General features: G+C 38.3%; 2 protein-coding genes across 5 annotated transcripts in view; one reads left to right on the top strand and one right to left on the bottom strand.

The window, feature by feature from the left end:
• Positions 1-142: 142 nt before the first annotated feature.
• Positions 143-9,509, bottom strand: fbxo9 (F-box protein 9). Of its 2 annotated transcripts, none has more exons than XM_066678345.1 (13): positions 9,304-9,509; positions 7,410-7,487; positions 6,754-6,876; positions 6,186-6,243; positions 5,996-6,095; positions 5,544-5,668; positions 4,477-4,591; positions 3,795-3,913; positions 3,624-3,714; positions 3,279-3,374; positions 1,684-1,777; positions 1,009-1,160; positions 143-724 (listed from the first exon to the last, which is right to left on the bottom strand). In XM_066678345.1, the coding sequence occupies exons 1-13, from the start codon at positions 9,304-9,306 to the stop codon at positions 616-618; spliced, it is 1,263 nt and encodes a 420-aa protein (XP_066534442.1). In that variant the 5' UTR covers positions 9,307-9,509; the 3' UTR covers positions 143-615. The 2 variants fall into 2 exon arrangements, with proteins under 2 accessions (XP_066534442.1, XP_066534441.1); XM_066678344.1 differs by having other exon boundaries at positions 150-724; positions 1,009-1,163.
• A 3,317-nt stretch (positions 9,510-12,826) lies between these two features.
• Positions 12,827-17,621, top strand: part of arfgef3 (ARFGEF family member 3) — a 35,749-nt gene continuing 30,954 nt past the window's right edge. For 2 of the 3 annotated variants that reach the window (XM_066678343.1, XM_066678341.1), the window contains exons 1-4: positions 12,827-13,152; positions 14,855-14,906; positions 16,570-16,651; positions 17,135-17,266. In XM_066678343.1, the coding sequence (XP_066534440.1) occupies positions 13,068-13,152; positions 14,855-14,906; positions 16,570-16,651; positions 17,135-17,266 (351 nt within the window). In that variant the 5' untranslated portion in view covers positions 12,827-13,067. The remainder of the gene's footprint in view (positions 13,153-14,854; positions 14,907-16,569; positions 16,652-17,134; positions 17,267-17,621) is intronic. The other variant, XM_066678342.1, reaches the window with a different exon arrangement.

The following is a 17,621-nucleotide window of genomic DNA, read 5'->3' as shown; positions in this document are numbered from 1 at the left end:
GAAATTAATGGAATTAATGGAAAAAAACGAAAATATAAGTGAGTCAACTTGAAAATTCAGGGGAAGCAAATACCCATTTTGCCCTCAAATGTCACTTACCCTCTTGGCCATATAATAGCCATTTCTGCAGACATTTAATAGACAGTACCAACTGAGTTCTTTCAAGAATGAGAAAATCTACACCGGAATATCCCAAAAGCAAGCAAAACAATATTTAGCCTGTTTATTTGGTTGATCCAGTCATCAGTAGACATAAATCCTCACACTGAAATCCACACAGAAAATAAACAATGCGAAAACATTCATTATTGGTGTAAAGTGAGCAGAAGACTTCTTTTAAGCTTTAGCTTCATCACAGACAAATCAACAGACACACTATACCTCTGATTTACAATAGTAAATCTGTGCCGTACTCTATCTGTTAAAACAGAGACATCGGAAAAGATAAATGATGCTATTAAGCATTCTAAAAACCTCACACAAACAATCTTTACATTCATCAAAAGCAGCCTCATACTCAAAGCGAAGATTAGTGGAGGGATGGTGTGTTTGGGGTGGGGAGAATGCATAAACCTTTGGATGGGCTGTTAATTCACATGCATTTTTTTGCTCACTCTACAGGGGGCGCTCGGAAAAGGCTGTGTAACTTTTCACTCGCGCGAAAAAAAACGGCGTGTACATTTTATCCAAGTCGAATGCAGTGATGACGGTTTCCCCAGTTGATCTGAAAGTACAAAAACCAAAGGAAGAAATGAAAACACTCATAACCTCAGCTTTAGATCAGGATCAGACTTAATATATACAACTAAACAAATATGCAGGGTTTAAGCTAGAAAATTATATATCTACCGAACACTGAACAATCACTGGATTAGGAACACCTACTTTGTATCAACATTGTGTATTTATAGGTTTAGGTAAATTAGTTCTGCATTAATGCAGTAATGTGAAAAGTACTGAGAATATTAAACGCCTGTAACTGAAGATGGAATTTTGGCAACCACTTACCTGTATGTAATGTGGCAGGAGTGGTGGATCCAGATCAGCTTGTTAAAGCGCTGGCGCCCCCCAGAGGCCAGCTGCAGCCCCACATGGAAGGTGCGGTCGGAGTCGGGGGCTGGGTTCCGCCTGCAGAACCGGCTCCTCTGGTATTCTGACACCTTCTGTCCACAGGATACAAACACACATGAAAAATTGCAAGACCCCCCACTGGCCACGGACACTTCTCAATACGAATGTATTACATTCACAAGTGCGTGTAAAGTCCAACTGTAATAAACAAGCACAGTGACTCAGCACTATAGCTGATCATTTATAACATATGGTTCACTGAATTAAAAACAAGCTGCAAACACACTCCTGGTTCACGCTGCTAATTATCAACACCTGATGGTGACCTAGTGAACTCATGCACATACATTTACATATCCAAATGTTTGTAGACAATTGTTCATCCAAAATGTTTTCTGTAACTTTTTCTGCTACGGATAGGAGAGCTACTCCAATTTGCTGCAGCATAACAACTTCGGAGTACGTTTTACACTATGTGTTAAAATATTGCTATGAGAATTGTTTTGCATTAAGCCACAAAATCATTAGCAAATGAAAGCCTGAATTCACTCATTTCTAGATACTCTAGGACTGTGTATGGAGAAAGTTTACAATAAACACTGTTTCAACCACCTCTTCTTTTCTCTTGGAGACGACAACATAAACTTTGGTTTGATTGTCCGTGTCCTGGGATAGCCGGTAGTGGCCAAACAGGATGGACTCCATCCTGTGAAGAATAGAAAGTGTTTTGAGACTTATTGATATAATGAATGGAAATATTAAATATAATAATAATAATAATTAACAAAATATTGTTAAGAAAAGATACATAATATGGTCCCCACATTAATTTCTAAGCATTGAGTAGTTAAGTATGGCCTTTGTTACATTAGATAAAGTTATATTAGGGTTTGCCAAGCTTTGAAAACATTTAAGAGCAAACAGACATTCTACTAGTGCTGCATAATATGGACAAAATAAAAGTACTGAGATTGTAACCCTACGTATTATGGATGTCTCACTACTTCATATTCTATTGCATCTCACGTGTGCTTGTGAATAACTGTAGATTGTTGCTGAAGTGTTAGAAAGGACACTTAAAATCAACTTGGTTTCAAATATAATGTTGAAAGCAAATTTAAGGTAAATGTTCAGCCTCTTCTCATTTTTACAGTATTGGAAAATGCACTGAATCAAGAAAGCTCAGTATAATATAGTGTAAATCCTGAATATTGTAAACCAGTTACTGGGCTGCAATTTGCTATATGAAGAAATATACTGATGGTTGGCAAATACACAGTCATACCAGAATATAATGACTACCCCCTTGTTTTAACACTCACTGTACATTCTCTCAGCTCCAGTGACCATACAGGAGCATTTTGCAGGCTGTACTTCATCTGTTACTCTGCATACTTTGTCTGTCCCTTTTCACTGTTCAATAGTTAGGACCCTCACAGGACCATTCTCAGCACTGCAGTGACAATGAGGTGGTGGGTTAATGTTTTGATCCACCTCGTTGATCCATTTGCAGATGTAAATTCAGAGACAGTAGCTCACCTGCTGCTGCACAGTCTGTGTTGGTCATCCTCCAGTCCATCAGTGGACACAGGACATCGCTCACAGTATGCAGCTGACTGAATATTTTTGGGATGGGGTACTATTTTCAGTCAAGCAGTGACACCGATGTGTTTAAAACTCCAGTAGCACTGTTGTGTCTGATCCACTCGTACCAGCGTAACACACACTTACATACCACCACATCAGTGTTTGTGCAATGCTGAGAATGATCAACTACACAAATCATACCTGCTCTCGGTTGGTCCTATGGGGTCCAACCCTGACCATCGAACTGGGTGAAAGAGAGCAAACAAATAAGCAGCACAACAGATGGAATACAGCCTAACTGTAGAAAAACTAAGTGCTCCTGTATAGTCAGTCAAGTTGAAAAAATGAACAGTGAGTTTAGGGGGAAAAAAAAGGAGGTGGTCATAATATTCTGATGAAACTCTCAGTCAAATATTAGTATGCACTTGACCATCCTTAACTGATATAAATATACCTTGATTCATAAACCATACTTGGATTGATCAAGATGCTCATGGCACATGGTTACTGTATACGGTGTTACCGATTAACTGATTATACTGTACAATGTGTTGACATACTTGATACACAACATTAGAGCTGGGAACAGGTTTGTTAACTAGAGGTTCCAAAATAAACACCTTGTGTTCCTGCTACGCAAACGTGGAACAGTGGCAAGAGGCTCCTCAGGTGTGGTCATCATCATCACTTGACCATCGGGGAAGAAGCGGAGATACCTGGACAATGCACACAGACACATTTAACGAAGTGAAAATGTATCATGTATTAGGCTTAGAAAAGTACTGATGAATTCTGCTTTTAGAGTTCCACAGCTAGGAAATTTTCAAACATTTACCTTGTCAATACACATGCATTAACTCATGGGATAAATAAATTCTATGAGTTTAAAGAAAAAAGGTGGGGTAGATCAGGGAATTCAACCATGCCAGCAGTGCAAACATACTTCTGAGAAGTGGCATTCTTACCTATAGTACTCCACTTGGTGCCACTTTCTGTAGAACCCATCCAGAGACTCTTCGCCTTGACGGATGTATGAGGTTTTGCTAATGTAAACCCCTGCAAGAAATGTGCTGAATTATCTTCAAAAAACTTGAAATATTGAGAAATACACAAAGCACAAAATGCATGAAATTCACCATCATAGCGCAAACGTGGCCTCTCTAAAAACATTTCCCTCCAGGAGGTGAACGGCAGCATTTTGGTGCAGCTCCGGCCCCACACCCTCAAACAGGCAGAGCGCCAAATCTCAGGATCTCTGTGAGGACACGTGAGAATTCATTAATATCAGTCTTAACAGGGTAACAATCAATTGTTTTTAAAAGTAGTTGCTTTGTTAATATACTGTACATTTAGTATCACAAGTAGCCATACAGCCATTATATCAATCATATTATTCAAAAAGGTTAAAGCACTGCTTCTTATTTGTCATTTCAACTAATAGATAAAGGGAGATAACTTTGGGAGAAAGACCAAACCTGAAGCTCATGCAGAGTTAATAAACATTTACATATAGACCATTTACTGGCATACTGTATAGTATGAACTTTGTGGTTTGGCAATTTTAAACCTATAGTTTGTCTAAATAACACCTAGTCATTAATGGTTCCATGCCATTTGTTTTCTGTCCACACAATAGGCACCACAATCAATGAATATATGTGAGGCAAATAAATGTAATAAGCTGAGTGTATATAGATCAAAATAATATGACACTCCACCTCCTATATCAGATTTAATGATGAGTCCAGAAGAAAGCAGACCTACTTACAGCCACTTCAACTGTGGCATTTCATATTAACATCTAACTGTCAAGCCCACCTTGCACAAATATAGAAACCCCTGCAGACCAGGGAGAGCTGCTCCAGAGCACGCATGTCCAAGTCACAGGACACCACCCAGCGGAAGATATACATCAACACCTCTAGTGGCAATTCTATAGACACAAAAAGCCCAAAGACATATGCATATTTTATAACAAAAAGATAAATAAATAAAATACAAATTTTGCACCACTGAAATGTGGGCAGCAGGGGGACGTAGGTTGTGAGAGCAAAGAACTTTGATTAGCCTGTCACTATTAAAATCCAGAATCATCAAACAAACACTATGTTTCTTCTGAAATCAATGGCATTTACAGATAGTTTGTACCCAATTCATTTTTTTACATGCTGGAGCATTTCTGTGTGGATTTGGTTCCCTTTAGTCACAAGAACATAAGTAAGAACATGAAGTAAGAACATAAGTAAAATGTTAAATGGTTTATTTTAGCCCATTACAACTCATCCCAAGTGTACTGAATGGAGTTCCAGAAAGCATTGCTCCACAGCCCAGTGCCAGAGGTGCTCTGTAATCCTCACAATGATATTTGGCATTATGTATAGCAACCTTAAGACTCACAGTATATTTTAACTGTCCTTTGGCTCTTTAGGTTTGATTGGATTAATTCTGCACCCAAATGGATCTAAACAAAAAAGACTGGACTGTTTTTTGCAAGCAGGAACTGCTGTAGGATTGAGGAAGCTTGAAAATGAATACTTAACATGTTTTTCTGGTAATATATGACATGTCTTCAATTAATAGACTACCAAGTCTCTGAATCCACCCCCCTACATACTTTCCTTTATTATTTGATTTTATTTCCCATGCACCCACCAATAGTACATGTTTAAATACTGGGTAAAATAAGACATTTTATATGGATAGATGATTACAGATTTTTATATTTATATTTAAATCACATATAATATAACCAGGACATAATCTAATATGTTCTAAGGTACAATTTAAGTTCAGTTTGCCTTTAAACAGCGGGGACGCACTAATGCTTGACCCCTGCTGAAATTCCTTTAACAGTTCACATGTGAAGATTCAGATTTTAGAGTTACCTGAAATATGCACTTGAGATGTTTCCAACTCAGGCTCACAAATCTTCTGAGAGGAGTGCTCCACAGCCAGCTGTTGTTGGAAGTATGTAAGGAGATCACCTATCTCATTTTCATTCTCCTCCAGACTGGAGAAAAAAAAAAAAAAATAACCAGCCATTTAGAGTCTTGAAATGGTGAGTTCTATTAGTACAATTAATAAATACAACAAAATGTACATCAAAGAAGGTCTTACATAATTTCTTTTTGCTAAGTAAGGGGAAAGCCTTTTATTATTTGTTTTTCAAAAGAGGCACAGAGTTAAAGCCATGAGCAATTAAAAAAAAACTCTTTTGTAAATGTCACTGTTATTTATTACTTCACTGCCCTTACATTAAAAGATAACTTACTCAAATAACCAAGTACGACCAATGTACTTGTTTATATGTAAGACATGTACTGTCCAGCGGACTTACTAGCTCCCGCCAACTCTATCTGGATCAGGAGATCTGTTGTAGTTGATCTTAAACTCAATGTCAGGCACAAGCTGCATTGCACTCTTATAGTACTTGATGGCTGCAACATTAAAAGATGCAGTTACAAATCCAGGTCAATCCACCCTTGAAATGTAACTTTATTGCTGTTTGCGTCAAAGGCACCAGATACCTTCATAAACAGCTCCATTTTGTTCCTCCTCTACAGCTTTTAGAAACAGTTCTCGGGCCTACAGTGGAAAGTATTTACAATCAATGAGAGTTGTTTTATTCACATTTATTCTATCTGGAATAAAAATAGTGAGTCCTAATGTTTATTATTGATGTGTTGCAGTGTCACACAATTTGATACGAATGAAGCAACTAAAAGCTTTTCTAACCCTTGTATTTGTTTGGATACAAAACAATAACATTCAAAAAAGACATTCTGACACTTTCCATATGCATAGAGTTATTCTTCATTGTCAGGAAACCAAACAAACATTATGAAAGCATAAAAAGCTCAGCATAAGCGAATACAGTAATACACACTGAAAAAAAATACAATAAGCAATAATTTCGGTTATGGATTGTATCTTGTTGAGTGTGGAACTACTGCTGTGCTTATGCTTTATGTTGGTGTCATCTTATCAAATCTAAGTAATAAAATACTGAGACACATATCATAATCTAATAATGCCCACCACAAGCATACCATTACATAAAAATACACTACCAGGAACAGTGTCAGTAATACCTACCTTTTCCTCTCTGGCAAGCTCCTGTTTCTTTTTCAGGTCAGCCGCCCTGGACATGCCTTTCCTAGCACCAGAGCTCGGCAGCAGCTCTGACATCCACTGAGCCCTGAAAGCACTAAGCTCCAGCTGGAATGGAATTGGGCAGAATACCACCGTTCAATATTATAATCACCTTTTCATTCATGTTTTTGTAGCCATAAAATTAGAAAGAAATGCTTTGATGATTTGAGAAAAAACTGCTTGATGGTAACTTAGAGGGACTGTTTATTTTGGGATTGGCTCTGCACAAATAGTAACTGGATAGTATTTGATGAAATAGAATATTTATAAAGCCACTTCTAGCATCAGGCTGAAAAGATTCAGATAGATTGCCAGTGAATAATATAATATTTTAATGACTGAATAAAATACTACTACTATGACTACTATTAATAATAACAATAATAATATGTGATCATGTATTATAATAAAGATATGATACACATAATATAGTAATATTATTATTTTTACATAAATAAAATTATTTGCTGTATACACAGAACATAACCCATAAAAACAAACTGTCTCTTTAATTTACTATCTGGCACCTGCAGTCTATTTAAACAGGAAGCAAAACAGAGTTAAGACAAAAAGCCTGATGGCAAGGGATAGTCACTTACTTCCAGATTAGAATCTTCAGAATTTTCATCTTCTCCCTCTTCAACAGAACCAGTACCAGCATTCTGGTTGCTTTCAGCCTATTTGTGAGTGAAGAAATCAACCATTATAGACAAGATCAAATACACAGTTTAATCATTCATTCATTCATTCATTCATTATCTGTACCCGCTTATCCAGTTCAGGGTTGCGTTGGGTCCAGAGCCTACCTGGAATCATTGGGCGCAAGGCAGGAATACACCCTGGAGGTGACGCCAGTCCTTCACAGGGCAACACACACTCACACATTCACTCACACCTACGGACACTTTTGAGTCGCCAATCCACCTACCAACGTGTGTTTTTGGACTGTGGGAGGAAACCGGAGCACCCTGAGGAAACCCACACAGACATGGGGAGAACACACCAACTCCTCACAGACAGTCACACAGAGCGGGAATCGAACCCACAACCTCCAGGCTCCTGGAGATATGTCACTGCGACACTACCTGCTGCCCGTTTAAAAGCAGATTTGTAATTATGATCACAGCCTACTGTAAATGTATAAGGCAAAGTTCAGGGGAGGGGCACTCCAGGGTAAAATGCCCCCCTCTCCCAATTACTCTCTCTCCTGAAAAAACAATGGACCCAAATGTAATGTCAACATGTTTAGTGAATGACTATGGCCTAGTTAAATCACCAATATCACCCTGACCACACTCCTAGAATCACTTAGAAACTAGTTGGTGTCAGCTTTTTAAAACACACACACAAAAGCTAAAAATATGTATGATTACAAGGGGGCTTGAAGTCAGAGCTTCATAGTCAGACTTTCATTTTAGATTAAATATTTGTGGGTTTTTTTTTTAATGTAAAGGCTATAAATTATATATTGCATAATGTTGTAAATAATAAACTCATATCTTCAGGGGGGACTTTCCCACTATTTGAAATGGTTAATATTTGACAACGCATTGTGCAGGTGATTTCACAAGAACTGTTGTGAAACACCATGTAGCTTCGTTCAAGTACCCCTCAAACTATTAAACCCCATAAACTAATTACCAATAACTAATTGATCTCAGTTGTATGATTTGCTTGTCCTTCAATGATGCACCAGTGCACTGGTCAGGATTCAGAATGTGTGGCCTCTGGTGACTAGAGAGTTGAACTACAATAATGAGCACTCTGATAAAGTTTAAATGTGACGCTACACTTTGGCATACACTCATGCATGGCTCTATGAAAATGCAATTAGCCTCTGCCTCATTTCACCCAACCCTCCATTGTTTCCCTGCAGCTTTAAAGCGTTGTCACTGCAAGTTTACAGCATTGGTTCCTTAGATTTATGACATAAAAAATAATTGGTCTGACTCTGCCCTATTGACCGTCTTTGGGACACAAACATTTTAATGCAGAAATGCTCAGCCACAGTTGACTTCTTATTTCGCTCATGGTAAGTCACAAACGTATAAACAACACAAAACAGCCATGCTAACAAAGTTAAAAATTTGATTTCCACGGAAGGGAGTCTTTATCATAAAGTGTTCAGTCTTGACACTAGTGCCTTCGTGTACTAAGGTGCTCAAGATAGCTGGTTCTGCAATGTGAATAGCAGTGTTAAAAAGCCTGTTCTATTTTTATTTACAGGGCAAGTTAATGGCTCGCGGCCACATATATAATGAACAATTTACTAAAAATCTTTCACAAGTCAATCGACCAGACTGAGTCTGTCTTCTTATAATTGTACTAAAGGTGGAAGAGAACTGAGAATAAATGTTTAGTTTGGTTTAGTCCTCTGTGGACAGTAGCTCTTCGCCAGCTTTGACATTAGCTCCTGCACACGTCACTTTCCAGATCGACGACAGAGGATTAGCCGCTTAGCGCGCTAACGGAGGTTAAACGTAGTGTGTATACCATGGTAGTTCTCTGATGTGAGAGCTCAGGTCTCGTCTTTTAAACAGTTCTTCACACTCTCTTGGTCTCGCGGTCGTTTACAGATCACGGTCAGAGAAGCGGACGACGCAGCGGGTGAATTTTCTCGCTCGCCACACGGCCGCCATCACGAACAGGAGAGGAGCGCTCTGCAGAAAACACACAGCAGAAGAGAGCACAGCACAGCTCCCCTCAGACAGAGCAGTGTACACCACTACAACTTCAAAATAAAAGCTCTCTCTCTCTCAAACTCAAACACATACACACAATTTTATTAATGAATAAAATTAAATAAATAACAAATACATATGATTAAATATAATAATATATAGTACTATTTTATTATGTCGTATTACATACATCTCGTAATGAGAATACATTTTGTTATTATAAATATATATTGAAAGTGCATTTCCAGGGCTTGGGGACATCACACATGCACTGGACTGCCTACTGCAAACAGAACCCTCTCCATTATTCATTCTGTAACCACTTATTCAGTTTAGGGTCGCAGTGTGTTTAGAGCCTACCCGAAATCATTGAGTGCAAGGCGGGATCACATCCTGGAGGGGGCGTCAGTCCTTCACAGGGCGATATCACATTATTTATATAATATTATTTAGTCATGCTTTTATTTGTTTATACATTTATACTGATTTTTTTGTCCTCCTTGTTAAACAGCTAATGTGTAGCTCTTGCAAAGTTTATGTTGTACAGGTGCATCTCAACAAATTTGAATATCATCAAAAAGTTTTATTTCAGTAATTCAATTCAAAAAGTAAACTTCATATATTGTATAGATTCATTGCAAACAGAGTGATCAATTTCAAGAGTTTATTTCTTTTAATGTTCATGATTATAGCTTACAGCCAATGAAAACCCAAAAGTAATTATCTCTGAAAAAATTGTTTTTTTTTTAATACAGAAATGTTGGCCTATGGAAAAGTATGTAGAGTACATGCACTCAATACTTGGTCAGGACTCCTATTGCATGAATTACTGCATCAGTGTGGCATAGCATAGATGTGACCAGCCTGTGGCACTGCTGAGGTGTTATGGAAGCCCAGGCTGCTTTGATAGCAGCCTTCAGCTAGTCTGCATTGTTGGGTCTGGTGTCTCTCATCTACCTCTTGACAATACCCTATAGATTCTCTATATAGGTCAGGTTATTAAAGATACTGTGGTTATTAAATCATGTATTGGTACTTTTGCAGTGTGCATAGGTGCCAAGTCCTGCTGGAAAATGAAATCTGCATCTCCATAAAGCTTGTCAGCAGAGGGAAGCATGAAGTGCTCTAAAATTTCCTGGTAGATTTGGACTTGATATAACACAGTGAACCAACACCAGCAGATGACATGGCTCCTCAAACCATCACTGATTGGGGAAACTTCACACTAGACCTCAAGCAGCTTGGATCCACTCTTCTTCCAGACTCTGGGACCTTGATTTCCAAATGAAATGCAAAATTTACTGGACCACTGAGCACCAGTCCAGTCCTTTTCCTCCTTGGCCCAGGTAAGACACCTCTGGTGTCTTGACACAAGGAATGTGACAGTTGTAGCCCGTGTCCTGGATACGTCTGTGTGTGTTGGCTCTTGAAGCACTGACTCCAGAAGCAGTCCACTCCTTGTGAATGTCACCCAAATTTTTGAATGGCCTTTCCTTAACAATCCTTTGAAGGCTGTGGTTATCCTGGTTTCTTGAGCACCTTTTTCTACCACACTTTTCCTTCCACTCAACTTTCCATTAATATGCTTGGACCCAGCAGGAGGGTGTCAATGACTGCTTTCTGGACATCTGTCAAGTCAGCAGTCTTCCTCATGATTGTGTTGATTATTCTAACTTTCTGAGATAATGATGTTTGGTTTTCAGTGGCTATATCAACATTAAAAAAATAAATGCTTGACATAGATTACTGTTTGTAATGCATTTATATAACATATGAGTTCCCCTTCTGAATTCATTCTTTTTCATTCATTATCTGTAATTGCTTATTCAGTTCAGGTCCAGTGCCTACCCAGAATCATTGGGCGCAAAGCAGGAATACACCTGGGGTGGGGGGCAGTCCTCCACAGGGCAACTTTTTGAATTGAATTACTGAAATAAATTAACCTTTTGATGATATTCTAATTTTTTCACTCAAACAGTCAATAAAAACTCAGCCACAGACAAACAACAGCATTTTTTTCTCTCAAATCCATTCTCCCAATACCATTCTTAAAATATACAGAGCTTCTGAACGTAAACAAATGAAGGAAGAGCAATTCCCCACAACCATAGATTTTGCCTTAAGGGTTAAAAAGTGTGTATTTAGGATAGACCTCACTTTTGGAAAAAAGTGTACTTCAAGTATGTTAATATGGAACCACCAATGTGTACTGAATAACTACTATTATGCAATTCATTCATTATCTGTAAGCGCTTATCCAATTCAGGGTCGCGGTGGGTCCAGAGCCTACCTGGAATCATTGGGCGCAAGGCGGGAAAACACCCTGGAGGGGGCACCAGTCCTTCACAGGGCAACACACACACACACACACACACACACTTTTGAAAACCGGAGCACCCGGAGGAAAACCACGGGGACACAGGGAGAACACACCAGCTCCACACAGACAGTCACCCGGAGCGGTAACCGAACCCACAACCTCCAGGCCCCTAGAGCTGTGTGACTGCGACACTACCTGCTGCGCCACCGTAATGAAAATATGATGAAGACTAGAAGGCTATGGGTGAAGGTTTTCAGGTTACGATTACTGTGTGAAGATGAACTACTGTCTCTGACTTTACCTCTACAATGTGGAGCAACAAGTTGTGTTTAACAGAGTGGATGGACACAGTGTTGAAATACTCCAGCAGCAATTCTGTCTGATGCACTTTAAACACTTTTTACACACATTAACACATCGCTATCACAGTGTCACTTGCAGAGCTGAAAATAATCCACCACCCAAATCATAGGGGCTCTCTGGTGATTAGTCGGAGTCCTGAACATGGCAGGATAACGCAAGGGGGAAAATTACATATAATGTAACAGAACAACAAATGGACTGTAAATATATAAAATATAGTATATTCAATATAAATAAACTCAGTGTACAGCTTATCAGGACTCTCAAATTAGGAATAAAATTCTGACAGATCAGTATAGGTGTTTCAGGATCGAACCGCCCGTCCCTGAGCCGCGGCGGGTAGCAACAGTAAATCTGGGGATTAACTCACCGCACCCGGAGTGGAGTTATAGCCGTTAGGAACGGGTTGAAACGAACAAAATATTTGGTTTCCAACAAAAAATATATGTATAGTTCTTAAAGCTGTGGATATATCTCGATATATATGTATATTTTACGTCCCCAAAATGTATTTTCTTACGTAGGCATCTTAAATTTGCCTATATTCGTGTCTCTGACTCCGTTGAATCTGTGACTCCAGCTCCATGTTTTCCAAACCCGTAGACTGAAGGGAGGAGGGGTCCAGAGCTTCCCAGTTCATATATTTATTTACCTCAGCTTTTCCTTCCTCAACACGGACGATGTTAGGCTACGTTGGTAATCGGTGTGGCTTGTAATGGAGGCCTTGTGTGGTCTGAATGGTGTTTAACGTGTTTTCCTCCTTCTCTGTCTAAGAGTGAATCATCCTTAGCCTGCTAACGTTGCACTGCGAAGATGCCTCGATAAACTGAGGCCTGGAACTGCATTCATTTTTTACCATCTGAATCTCAGCTCGTAAACTTTCTCGCGCACAAATGGAGGATATTCTTCGGAAGCTCCAGAAAGAAGCCTCCGGGAACAAATATAAGGCTATTCGAGATGCCTGCTCCGTTGCGTGTGGTAAGTGTTACACCTGTCCACAGACTCCACGCAGGGGGGCTGGGATCTTTCCACGTTCCTGTTTTTAAGGCTGTCACCTGCCACATCATCGTTTTTCACAGATTTCTACACATTACGCAAACACGCCACTTCAAGCTACGTCTTATATTTAAAACCTTTCCACTTCTTGGGCTGTTTTATTCGGCGAGCTGAGGGAGAACATACAAAACATTCCTTAAATACGTTTTCACCTTATGTGACAGAGAGGACCTTCATTTAGTTTCCAGGAGCTGATTCTTAGGAGATTAGATGTTGTTTAAGAAGATGGACAGTACTTTTAAATATCAGGAATTTCCATAACGGGAGGTCAAATGATAAAAAGCAGAAAAAACAGAGAAAATGGGACTATTAACGACCACGCAAGACCTGGTAGAACAATGTGTTTGAAAGACAAAGAAAATCAAGCTTCACTTTACCTCAGATCCTTAAAAATCTACAGGTGTTTTAGTACATCCTTCCTATGGGAAAAGACAACTGTACTGTGGGGTTGTTGAAATGATGGGAAATCCCTGCAGGTTTTCTGAAAAACTGAAAGTGAGTCTTTTGACACTGAACACCGCAAAATGATGTTCTATTTAGTTGTTGAAGTTTCTGTAAACCTGTATTTAATGCCTTTTTGACTTGAATGAACAATGGATGTTCTATGATGATTGCACGGTATTGTTTTAAACAAAGAACAATCATTATGTTTTATGTTCTTTGGCTGCTGTACAAAGATGAGACGGCCCATACTGCAGTGATATATTGCATACTCACTTTTTTTGTGACATAGCCATGGCTAGGCTGCAATGTGGGGCAACCTAAGTCTGCAATTTTATTGGTAAAATTATGTGGAGGCAGAAGTTTCTGGATTTCTTATGCTTTCCCATAGAACCCAATTTATGTCTGTCAGAAAAGCTGTTGAGAATTTACATTTGGAAGAAAACTCACAGGTTTTAATCTGCTTGTCCCAAAGCCTGTGCAACCTCAATCAGATTTTACTGTTTGTGACTGAATTATTAATGTTAGGGTGTGTAGTGATTTAGTAATGAGACCACACTGCGAAAAAGCTGTGAAGTATCTGAACCAGAAACTAGTTCTTTCACTTTTAAAGTGGGGGACGTGGTCATGTTCATAAAAAAAAAACTTAATTGTTTAATAGATAAACACATCCAGGCATAGATAAACTGATCAGATCCACATCACAGTTTAAGTGTACCAGACTGGTTTTTAACACCATCCGAAGTGTCATAATTCAACAAGAATTGTATAAAAACTGAGTTAATTTGGGAGTGTAGTATACAGCCAGTAGCTCTTACACATCTTTTGCTTCCAAAGTTTCATAATAAAATAGAACAAAATAATGTGACAAATGACCTTAACAGTGGAAATATTACAAGTGACATGCGTTATGTACCTCATTCACAGACACACACTGCTAATATATATGGTATACATATACTGCTGTTACTTAATGATACTAAGCACACACTGTACAGAAGGATTTTCCTTATGTGTTAATGTTATAGCTAGTATGCAGATGTGAAGCTAATATAATGTCTTTTTGCAGAAGCATCATTTACTTAAATCTATGTGGAGGTTATCTCCACCAAGATGAACAACTCCCAGTTATCTCCACTGATCATATGTGCTAATTTTGTTTTACTTCATGTGCTCATAACAGAAACCCTTGAGACTCAGAAGGGATCAGTTAAGCCTTCAGCATCTAAGCTCAGGTAAGTACAATGTTGCACATTATTTATGTTTGCTCACCCAATCAGTGTTTCAGCCTAAATAGTTTCTGCAGTCCCTTCAAACTCCACTCCTTTTAGTACTGCAGTGCCCGCACATATTTCTTCTAAACATGCACCATATCTGACATGACTGATGAGCTTTCTTTTTTGAGCTCATAACTAAAAATCAGGTGGTGCTGGGCAAGGCTGGAGCAAATGACTGTAGACACTGCAGCCCTTGGAAGATTGAGCCCTTTTGCACCTGACTTCCTTGCTGATCAAAAAATGCTGCAGCTTTTTCAAATTAAAGCATGTCATCTGGAGATTTACAAAATTAACCTGTAATAATAATAAAAACAATGCAGCCATAGAAAATATGGAAATTCATGACTGGAAAGGTCCTAGGTGAGCTGGTGTGGAGTGAGATCAAATATTTTGTGGAAGATGTTCAACAATGTGCATTTTTTATGACCACTGTTATTGCTATTGACAAAGGCAGATACTGGACTAATATTAGAATTCAATATTATAATATTTCATACTGCCTTGCACCCGGTGATTCCAGGTAGGCTCCGTACCCACCGCCAACCTGAATTGGATAAGCGGTTTCAGACAGTGAATGAATGAATGAATGAATTAATTAATATTTCATACTGTCTTAATACTAACTAAATTTAGCTATTCTAAAATTAAACTTGACTTGGCTTGTTTTAAATGGACTGTTTGTTTATTTTCTACTATTACATAGTTAAATTGTACAGACATGACATCATGGATTCCCCAGTTTTATGAAATAGTGTTATCTTGTGTAATGTTCATTATTTTTATTGATCATTTTGCATCTAGAAACCTTTAAGTTGAATGAAATGTGCACTGAGAAGTTGAGAGGCTCTCTCACTTGACTAAACTTTTGTGGCTTACATAATCGTTTTTCTATCATGTAACAATCCATGGACTCCATGTTCACTGACTCAATGATAATTTGCTGGAGGGTATAAGATTCAAAAGTTGTCTCTAAAAATTATGTCTCTGCATTACTTCAAATTCTCCTATGGGTTATTTTCTTTCAGCTGGCAGAAACCTGGGGCACTTACTATTTCAGTATTGCTTGTTTTTGTCAGGGCTATAGAAGCAGTTTTCAGTATTTCATTAGAGAATATTTATTTATTGATTTATTTATTTATACATACGGTTTGCTCTGTATTCACATAAGCTAGGTGTACCCAAATGTATGCCACAAATATTTATTTGTGGTACATTTGCTAAGATGCCAACAATTTTGTGAATGAACTTTTCCAGAAATTTCTATATAAAAATAATCAAGTACTGACACACCAAATATTGTGTGTTTAAGTGTAGTCCTTTCAGCTCATACATTTTAATGCGTACTAAACTAGTTTCATTAATGTTTTTGGACATCACATATCTAAATTAAATCTGTTCTAGTTCATGTTGTCAGCTTGCTTTGTAGGATACTGCCTCATGGTTTGTAGCTGACCTGTTCAAAATTTCTTAAAAAGGACCTCTTCAACTGAGAAAAATAAATCTGGCTTCCTCACATCTACACTGTGCTCTCACACACAGAGTTTGACACAGTAAGCCCTTGCTCAGTGAGATATGATACTGTGTGAGATCATTTTGCTAACGGTTAAGCTTGTGCTTTTAGGGAGAGATGCCTCTTTCCACTGCGGCTGGCTTTGGAGTCTAAAAACCCTAAGCTGGCCCAAACGGCTCTTGTGGGAATGCAGGTAAGGGCATTGTTGTGTTAATTCAGCCAACACTTTCAACAAAATTAAAATAAGGAAATAAAAGATTCAGACTTTTTCCACATATTTACCAATATATTGTTTACCCAACGTCTATTTGGTAGTACTGGAGCACACTTCTCTGAGTTTTAGCATGACATGCCAGTATGTTGTTCCTGTCACTGACGAGAATAGGCTGAAACACACAATACATACATTATTGTCCATTGGCCATATGGCTATTTCATATTTAAGGGACTGTAAAGATATGCAAAATTATGAAAAAGTGCTTATGTTTCAATATATAGAGACACAATTAATGAACTTATGACGAAGTTTGAGATTTAGTGATCATACCAAGTAGAACATTTCACTGACTGTCAGTATAACAACACTGTTTGATATGTGCTAATTATTTGGGGTATAAATTAGTAAGATAAAAAATTATTTTTTTCTGTTTGCTGTCTGCTTATGGTCCTATGGCAGAAGATCCTTTCTGAGGATCACTTTGTTGCTGTGGATTCGGAAGTGCCTGAGAAGCAATTGTTGAATCAGGTGCTGGAGGCTGTCAGTGTGGCCCCCACCCTTCATGAAGACCTCCAGGTTGAAGTGATGAAGGTCAGTGTGCATGTAAGCTGTCACGTAGTTATGCATATATCAATTAAATTAATCCAAGATAAAAAAAAGGCTGTGCAACAGTGGAACAATTTTTATCTTTATTCATTTTGGATTAGTTGTTTAAAAAACATTCAAATTCAGACTTTAGCTCTTTGTCCAAAGTCCTGTAGTGAGTATAATGTGTACTGCACATTAATTTTTTTTTCCAATTACTGCTGAGATAAAAGCGCTTTGCTTTGCTTTAAAAGCTGTCGTCTCACTTGAAAGTGGATGCTATCTTCTTTATAAATAAAACTCTGAAATGCTGAAGGAAGGTTTTTGTCTCATTGTTCTTAATTATTCCACTAAAGTTTGC

This window comes from Hoplias malabaricus, chromosome 8 (assembly GCF_029633855.1).
Source record: "Hoplias malabaricus isolate fHopMal1 chromosome 8, fHopMal1.hap1, whole genome shotgun sequence".
NCBI classification, from domain to species: Eukaryota; Metazoa; Chordata; class Actinopteri; order Characiformes; family Erythrinidae; genus Hoplias; species Hoplias malabaricus.
Note: the sequence above shows the minus strand (reverse complement) of the source record. Positions and strands in the feature narration are given on the sequence as shown.